The sequence below is a fragment of the Parambassis ranga genome, chromosome 8 (assembly GCF_900634625.1).
Source record: "Parambassis ranga chromosome 8, fParRan2.1, whole genome shotgun sequence".
In the NCBI taxonomy this organism is placed as follows: domain Eukaryota; kingdom Metazoa; phylum Chordata; class Actinopteri; family Ambassidae; genus Parambassis; species Parambassis ranga.
In genome coordinates, this window is record NC_041029.1 from 5,835,872 (window position 1) to 5,845,238 (window position 9,367).

Here is a 9,367-nt window from a genome sequence, read left to right on the forward strand (position 1 = left end):
CACTCCTGTGATTCTTTTGAACTTTTTTTTTTTACATTTGTGCCGAATGCAAAGCACAAAGTGGTGTGCATAAAAATGGATTGTCTGTGTTGTGAAGTAAAGTTTGATCTGATATGACACCCGCAGGATGTGTGATGTTTTATCTTCTGTCTCTCTGTCTGTGAAGTTGTTTTTTTAGCATCTCTCTATCAGAAATGAAAGTTTTAACACCACTTTGAAGTGTGTGGCTCAAACACATTGATTTATTTACTGATTTATTTCTTGCATATGGAAAATTTGTGCACTTTCGCTACCATAACTATGACACTGTCATCAGTAGTGCCAAGTTGCTGCCTCCATATGTCTTTAGACCTTTAATCCAGCTCTGGTGCTTACACCGTTGATGTGTATACACAGCCTTTGATTTTCCCTCACAGCTCTAACTTTATTTACCTCCGTCACTAGAGAAGAATCTAACTATGTCCTCCCTCTCGCTCCCCTTTCTCTCAACACTGTTGGTCCCTTCCATTTCCACACAGTGTGACCACATGTACAGTCTGAGGGCTGCATGTGTTGTGGCCTTTAATTATCATGGCTGTCAGTTCACCCCCTCCTTCCTTCCTCTCTCAGCTATTCTCTTTCATGGTATTCTATCCTGAAAACAAACAAAAAAAAACATCTGCTCTGGTGGAACAAACAAAAAATGATCCCAATTAAGAAATGTGGTGGAAAATATGCCTGACTAGTACTTTGGTTAATTAAACCCCCCCAAAAAAATTAAATCAAATGACATAAGATTGAGTTTTGTTTGTGGAAATGTCAGTGGCTTGTGAATAAAATGGCTTCTTGCGTAAGGTTGAATGTGCACACGCACCCGCTTCCTTGGCTCTGTCCGTGCGTCTTTCCTCCTTTTAATTCCAGTCAGTATTTCTGTCACATTCTCCTTCTGTTTTATAGGTCTGGCAGTCATCTTTTAGTGGGCCTCACTAAAAAAAATTTTCAAACATGCTTGCCTCACTTCATCTGTGCCAACTTTTATTGCTCTGCATTGCCGGGCATAAGTGATAAGTGGCACTGCTGTTCTGCTGCTGCCAGCCCAGCAGCAGGCATTAAAACATAACTGATATCCCATTCTGCCATCTGGGAAAGATGTTAGCATTAGTGTTCATAGGACTAGCCCAGTCATTAAGTTTCATTAAATCACCAAGACATTCAGTGTGATCTACAGCTGCCACTAAACATTGGTAATGATGTGAGAAATCCAATTGAGGTAAAAGAGGATTGGCAATAAAAACAATGGTGGAGAGTGCATTGCATTGAAGGGGGGGGGTATATACAAAGTAGAACTTGACTCAGTTCTGTCATGTAAATATTGTGATGGCTGAAAGAGCTCCACTTTAATATAAGAAAAACAATTTGACAACAAACACAACATGAACACGCTCACGCAGAGCAAATGTTTCCAGGGGACCCCCCCCCCAAAAAATGACGGAAAATACTCTTTTGCCCAGACAGGTCCATCACTTTCAACTCGTTGATTTGCTTCTGGCCACAGTAAAATGAGGCTTAAAGCACAAACAAAGGCATTACAAAGACAATTCAATTTCACTAAATTTGTTTGAAATACAGCTCAAAACAGAGCAAAGACAATAAATTACTTCTTCATAAAACACCAGGTTTTCCCGTTTCATGGGAACAGTCATCTGTTTAGCTGCGGCTGGCATGCAGCTTCCAGTGTGTCAGGCTCACAGTGTAATGCATGCCATCGATTCCTAACATTGTGGTTTGCTTGAGTGGATTGAGTAACTGGCCACTGAGGAGATTTAGTTTACAGATTAGAAGCGATGAGGAATGTATATTTTTGCGTGCACTGACTCTTATTTATGAATAATGGACACATGGGAGTGATGAATTAAAAGTGTGGGATTAGAGCGTAAACGTGGTTTTCCCCTTTGAGCAGCCACAAATGAAGATGGTTCATACTGAGGACTCCACACATTTTCCACCCCTTTACCGCAGTCTCCCCGATTCAGGGAAGAAAATGCTCAGGGATTTTCTCTCTTCTCTGTGGTCAGGCCTCACAGTATCTTGTTAAATTGAGACTCCGGCTTTAATTGATGAGAGAAATTTGGGTTGGAGCCTTTATTTAAATGCTCGTTGTAGCACTCTGTAAATGAGGGAGCTTTTCTTTATATGATTCAGGATTAAGAACTTTTACAATAGCCTTTTATATCATTGTTTGCTGGACACATTTCAGCTACTATTTTAGCTCTAGTCTGCTTCCTGGGCCTTGATTGGAAAACTTGAAGAGTTTATAGAGAAGCTTGCACTTGGTTGATGAGGTACAGAGTGTTGCCAAATGGATGGAAAGCTTTCACATTAAAAAATAAGCCCTCTGGAAACACTTTTGGAAGAGCATTCATTTTTATTTGGCTGCATCCACATCTGTGTAAGCAGCATGCTTAAATGAAAAATGCTTTGAATTCACTTTGCCTTTCACCTGCAGCTTCAAACAGAACGTGCAGTCAGTCGCTCTGAATGGAAGAGGTTTGCACCTGGACTTCATGCATGCAGGGGCAAAAGCCTATAAACACTTTACACAATAAATCATGTGCATCTGATTAATGATTAATTTAAATGCAATCAGAATATGTCAACAATTTACTGCATACATCTCATCGGTACACTCACTGTAGCTGTCTTGACATCCAAGTATATTACACTCATGCAAACACACAGGCCTGACTCACAGAGGAGCCCTTCCTACCTTTCCAAAAATGAAATGAAATCAATTTCCTTGCCATGTGAGTGTGGGTCTTTTTGATGCGATATGTCATATGCATCCTCTCTGACTCAGTTCTTCCAGTGTGTGTGTGTGTGTGTGTGTGTGTGTGTGTGTTGGTCTTTTTTCTTCCAAGAATAGCCCCACCACAGGACCGTCTGGTGACATACAGCGCAGCACGCAAAGCCAGGCATCACGAAGGGTCATTTTCTGAACACACACACACACACACTGACACGCACTGCCATGCTGTTAAACACTTTCACATGTTGGAACTTCATGCAATAAATTTAATGTCAAGAGACGGTGCTGCACTCCACCAAAAAAAAAGAGAACACAGAATCTGTGCTGTCACAAAAATCCACAGTCGAATGTAATTTCAGTCATGAGAGACTCAGCGAACTGAATGAGAAAGAATTTATTAATACAATAATTGTAAATGTGTGAAAGGGGGGAAAAGCTCGAGTGGAGAGGCCGCTGATCAGAAGACCCCCCCCCCCGGGTCTAGACCTGGTGGTGGTGTAGAAGCAGGAGAGCAGGAGAGGGGAGACCTTGAACTGCATGGATCGGGAGGTGCTTGGGGTGGAGGAGAGTTGCCGGATTCGATCAGGAGACAGCTGCAGAAGAGACAGAGGCTTTTAAATTTCTTGCTATGCTATGATTGGGCAGGAGAGGATCGACAGCTGATTGGTGAGGGAGGTGCCATCTATTAAACACCTGACTATGTGGGAGGTCACTAGGGGGAGTGCAGTGCAGTGAAAGAGAGAGAGTGCGAGGATGGTGAAGAGGGAAGCGGATAGAGATATAAGGAGGATGATGTGAAATAGAGTCTTCATGACTGAACTTACACTGAGAGCTACATTCAATGCATCTTATTCACATGAGGATTCCCCTCTAAGCTCTGCTGTTTGGCTCAGTGTAAGATTGGAAAGCTGTGGTCCAGACCTGAACTCCAGCTTTGAAGATATTGTTAAAACCTGTGAGGGTGTAATACCTGCAGTCACAAGGGGACAACGAACAGCATGATTCATATCTCATAAAAGACAACACCTGTGAGCACATGCCACAGAGTGCACCGCTCTGACCCGGCGCTGCAGCGACAACATTTCCCAGTACCTACATCTAATTGAATCTGTCATAAGTGTTCTAATGATGGACACATATAACCCCGGAGTCCCCCGAGGGCCAGGGCTTGTTACAGTGAGTCTTGCAGGTAACATGCCCTACAGGTGTGGGAAGATGATGTACACAGAATCGGGTTACAGCAGACTGGCCTGGGACAGGTTGATGGGAGGCTCTGATTGATCCTGAAGACAGAGACGTCTGTGGGAGAATTGTAACTGAAGCTAAACGGTCCAGGAACAATGGGGTTAAAGCGAAGACACACCGCCTGAAACTCAAAGTTACACCGGATTAACAGACACTCAAGGTAAAAAAAGCTCTCACTGTTTTACTTTACAGATTTCTATCAAATCATCCGTCCGTGCATGTGTGCTGGTTTGGAGCAGAAATATTTGAACCCATCAAACTTTTAAAGGAAAACACATCTCAGCTTATCCAACAAGCAGTAAAACACAGTATGTTCCAAGCTGAAGCACAAGCACTGCCAAACCATCTGTCCTGTCAACTCTCCTGCTAATAAGGCTCTTTGCTCAACTTGAACTCACTCGGGGTAAACTTTTAGTATAAGGATACACCACATAAATTCAGACTATACGCTGGTTAAAATGTCTGCAGGGAACATCCTCTGGTGTGGGAGGCAAAAAAAACAGATGCTGGGACATAATTACCAGGACAAGTTGTACTAAATCAAGACTTATCTTTGTTTGGACATTTACAGTCATTTTCTGTTTAATTAAAACATGACATAATGGAGATGTTCTGCACAATAATAATAATAATAATGATGTAATATTTAAATTAAACTTGACTTCTCTTCAACTGTGGAAAAACAGTTGTAATAAAGCTGACAAGACAACCACTTTCATGTATCAAGTACTTTATAATTCCACTTTATAAAACCATATTGTCCAGCTGGTTATTATCACAATTGTAAATAATTCTTAAATTACATTCACAGTTTTATTAAAATGTGTGTTTTCTGTGTGTGCACGACAAACGGTAAAATTGATTGGCAGGTTCAGTGATGCTGCTGAGATCAAACACAGTGTTTGAAAGGTATAAAACCTCATCACGGCATTGATGGCGCAGCAGCGCCATCTGCCGATCCCAACAGATGTCTCACACGTCCCGTCTGTCCACTCTGAAGCTCATAGTAATAATGTCCTCAATCCCAGCCTGCAGCTCATCGTGCTCCTGCACTGCGGAGACACCTTTCGGGGTCCCGGTGAGGATCAGATCCCCCTCCTCCAGGGTGATGAAGTCGCTGATGTAGCTGATGAGATAGGGGACGGAGAAAATCATCTGGGAGGTGCAGCCGCTCTGCCGCAGCTGATCGTTCACTTTCAGCCAGAGTTTGACGTTCCCCGGGTCAGGGATGCGCTCTTTAGGGATGAACTCACTGACAGGACAGGAGGTGTTGAAAGCTTTGGCCAGCGTCCAGGGTAAACCCTTAGACTTGCACTCGTCCTGGATGTCCCGGGCCGTCATGTCCAAGCACAGAGCGTAGCCTGCCACATGCTCCATAGCGTCGGACTGTGGGATTGCTGTTCCACTTTTCCCAATGACCACCCCCAACTCCACTTCATGGTGGAGGTTACTGGTGTACAGAGGCACCAGGATAGGAGAGCCCTCTCTCACATATGCTGATGGAGGCTTCAGGAACAGAACAGGCTCCGTTGGAATCGCATTTTTCAGCTCTTTAGCGTGGTCTGCATAGTTTCTGCCAACACAAATGATTTTTCTGCCCCATTCCCAAAACCGAGACACATTTCGCGCTGTCATAGTGGGGAAAATGTAGAAATGTGTGTGGTTCCAGCCGCTCTGAAGCAGTCAGCACTAGATTCACCAAACTTTGACCGAGACCGGTGACCGTACCCGAAACGCAAACATTCACCTACGGCAAGCCTGAAGGGACTTGGGCAAAACTCAAAAACAAATCTGCATGTTTGATATTTTTATGCTCAGGAGTGTCAAAAAAACTAACTGTCGTGGATTTCTATAAAAAATCTTTCTAGATGTGTCATTTACATTGCAAATTTAACACATTATTCACGTATTCAAGTGATTATTCTCAATCGAACGCTCTGGATTTGATTGGTGAGGTCTGGCAGGGTAAAGTTGAAAAGGGGGCGGAAGCGGAACTAAACCATAACCAAACTTTTCTGGTTTATGCAGACGTGATAAGATAGCCAGTGTTATGTTATTTAAGTCGATAGTAGGGAGTGCCTGCACTCTAATAGGAGCTGCGACAGCCTTCAAATTCGGTAAGATCCACCTTTAGCATGCAAATTAGTTTAGCAATTTTAGCACGTTTGCTAGCTACATGAATGTTCAGTAATTGCTGGATTGTTTATGTTTTGTCGTCTTAAGACGGGAGCTGTCAAACACGGCCCGTCTGTGAACACACCTGCACTCTGTTATGTAACAGCGTCTGCAGCAGTCATGCTAGAGTGTCGCTTTGACAGTTTTATGATCAACTTATAGCATTTTAGCTACGTTGTTTACTTAAATTTGGGTCATGTTAGAAACTCGGTGGATTGTGTATGAAGTTTATTTAGCGTTCTAAAGCATTTCAGTCAATGGATGTCTGCAAAAACTTGGCATTAATTTTAAGAAAAAGAGGGATTTCAGAGTATCTAACGGTGTCAACACTCCAGTCTGACGCTGCTGTCCGTAAGTATTGACTTCAGTTCTCTCCTGTAGCACCTGTGGAGGTTAAGGCACAAGCCGCCGCTCTACTTCACAGCGCAGTGAGAAAATCTTACCTGGTGGAGCAAAGAAATATGAGGATTGAACTTCTTCCAGCACTCACTGACAACTACATGTACCTCCTGATTGATGTGGACTCCAGAGAAGCAGCTATTGTTGACCCTGTGGAGCCAATAAAGGTCTGTACATGTGAGCATTATGTTGTGTACTTTAATATCATTGCGCTTTATTATATTACATTATTACTATTTTGATAAATGCTTTATTAAATGGCTGGTAATTGTGTAAGGGTGTAGTTGTGCCCAAAAGAAATAATAATCTTACAAAAGATTGTCCTATAATAGAAGTTTTTTTCAAATTGCTTTTTAAAAACTGTTTTATTTCTCCATCTGTTGGGAGTCAATCACAATAGACTATGCATAGTAATAATAATAGGTTAAAAAAATAAATCCTTACATGAAGAAGCTTAAACAAGGAGTTGCTTTACGTGCTATTTAAAGGTAAATGTATACAAGAGTTCTGCTGCAAAAGTGATCCTGGGGAAGTGCTGAGTGTGCATTTTTTAACTCTTGGATACGACATGACCTGGATAAATGAGAGTATTCACAGATCAAACTTAATGTGATATTTTCTTTATATTTTTCACAGGTTGTGGAAGCCGTAAGAAAACATGGTGTAAAACTTACAACAATTTTAACCACCCATCATCACTGGTAAGGGTTTTTTTTTTACCATTTTATGAATTTACACTGCTTCTCGCAGCAACAGTCAGACATTAGGAAACTTCTTCTAATGATGCACACCTCCTGTTGATTTTAGGGATCATGCCAGTGGAAATGAGAAAATGGTGAAGCTAATGCCGGGGCTGAAGGTCTATGGAGGAGATGACAGAGTTGATGCGCTTACAAAGAAAGTCACTCATTCCAACAGTTTCAAAGTAACACCACCACACTGTCTCTCTCTTCAAATAATGTAATAAGACCCTAATAACCGATGATTGCTGACTAATGTCTTAGGTTGGATCACTCACTGTCAAATGCCTGTTCACACCCTGTCACACCACTGGTCACGTCTGCTACTACGTGACAAAAGAAAACAGCTCCGAGCCGCCAGCTGTTTTCACAGGTAATCACCTTAACCATGTGAATACCACATACTGTATGTCAGGTGGTACTGTAGTGTCTGTCATGTGTGACCTCTCTTGTTTCCTCCCATGTAGGGGATACTCTGTTTGTGGCTGGTTGCGGTAAATTCTTTGAAGGTACAGCGGAGCAGATGTACAAAGCCCTGATAGAAATTCTGGGACGCCTGCCTCCTGAAACGGTAAATATGCATACTCGTGTCCCATTTGCCCAATCATGTTTAATTTGCATGACTAACCAACATGCTGTGTTTGTGTGTAAGCGTGTTTACTGCGGTCATGAGTACACTGTCAGCAATCTTAAATTTGCTCGTCATGTGGAACCACAAAATGAGGTCATTCAGAAGAAGCTGCAATGGGCAAAGGTATTTGAGTGCTCACATCCAGCCATCCATGACTTCTGTCAGGTGATCAGTTAGTCAAAATAAAACTCACATTGCTTACTTGTTGTATTTTTATGTCTGCAGGAGAAGTGCAGCGAAGGAGAACCGACCATTCCGTCCACTTTGGCAGATGAATTTACATTTAACCCCTTCATGAGAGTCAAGTGTGTATAGTTTTATTGTTGCCTCTGCACTTCTGGATTGTTTTGCTTGACTTGATCATATCTTTTTTTTTTGCATACAGAGAGAAGTCCGTGCAAGACCACGTTAAGCAGACCGATCCCATTGAGACCATGAGAAGTCTCAGGAAAGAAAAAGATGGCTTCCGTGTGCCTAAAGAGTGAAGTCCTGTGCAGTCATGTTGACTTTTTCCCATGCTTACATCACTACAAGCTGTCAATTATAAACTACAGAAATACCTGCAACTTATCTGCAAAGCCACTTAAACTGGTTTCCAACTTTCTTGCTCAATGACATTTTTATCACTAAGTTCAGACATAACAAGACTGTTTGACAGTTTTAAGGAATGCAAGGCCATTGATTGAATGCTTTAAATGAAACATTTAGCTTTTAATCTGTAAATGTTTAGAAGAGTCTATTTAGTATGATGTAACATATTTATGTACCATTCACAGAACAAACAGGTCAGAGCAGCATGGGAGGAACAGATGTTAGAATGTGTGAACTGGTTTAGTAATGTGTGTTTGGTCAGGTTTGTGTTTTTATTCTGACCTGAACTGTTTATTCATGGCTTTTATTTTCATGTTTGCAAAAAATCTGATTTGACTTTAGTTTTATTTACATGCATTCAGTTAGCACAGCGGTCTTATTTAGTGGTGTGTCAGCATTAAATGTTAGATACTTTACCACATGTATGGAGTATTGCATGATTAAAAATCAATGCAAAAAGCAATAAAAGACATTTGCTGTAAGAGCATTGCCTTGACTCTTGATTTAAGAATTGACCAGAGTGAGGCCAGTAAAATTAAGGATTAATCAGGTTATTAAAATCTATTCTTCGATTCTAATGTGACATTAACAGCAAGACAGGACAGCGTTTTATAGTTACTTGTCAAGATGAAGGAAATACTTTAAATGGACTGTTGTAAAATCTTAACTTTAATTATCAATATTTTTGGTTAAAAGTACAGCTAAAATTGAGAATACACCGTAAAGTACCTCCTCATGATACCCAACTACAGAGTTCAATGATTCCGGCTCGATTAAAATGCCTTGGTGTTGACAGTGGCT

General features: G+C 41.5%; 2 protein-coding genes across 3 annotated transcripts; one reads left to right on the forward strand and one right to left on the reverse strand.

Moving 5' to 3' along the window:
• Positions 1-4,743: 4,743 nt before the first annotated feature.
• fahd1 (fumarylacetoacetate hydrolase domain containing 1) lies at positions 4,744-5,781 on the reverse strand. The gene has a single exon (XM_028412748.1). The coding sequence runs from the start codon at positions 5,663-5,665 to the stop codon at positions 5,003-5,005; it is 663 nt and encodes a 220-aa protein (XP_028268549.1). The 5' UTR covers positions 5,666-5,781; the 3' UTR covers positions 4,744-5,002.
• A 208-nt stretch (positions 5,782-5,989) lies between these two features.
• On the forward strand, positions 5,990-8,563 carry LOC114440345 (hydroxyacylglutathione hydrolase, mitochondrial-like). Of its 2 annotated transcripts, XM_028412746.1 has the most exons (9): positions 5,990-6,147; positions 6,587-6,771; positions 7,241-7,305; positions 7,412-7,529; positions 7,609-7,717; positions 7,812-7,915; positions 7,997-8,098; positions 8,201-8,280; positions 8,361-8,563. In XM_028412746.1, exons 1-9 carry the CDS (start codon positions 6,081-6,083, stop codon positions 8,458-8,460), a joined length of 930 nt encoding a protein of 309 aa, XP_028268547.1. In that variant the 5' UTR covers positions 5,990-6,080; the 3' UTR covers positions 8,461-8,563. The 2 variants fall into 2 exon arrangements, with proteins under 2 accessions (XP_028268547.1, XP_028268548.1); XM_028412747.1 differs by lacking the exon at positions 7,997-8,098.
• Positions 8,564-9,367: the final 804 nt, after the last annotated feature.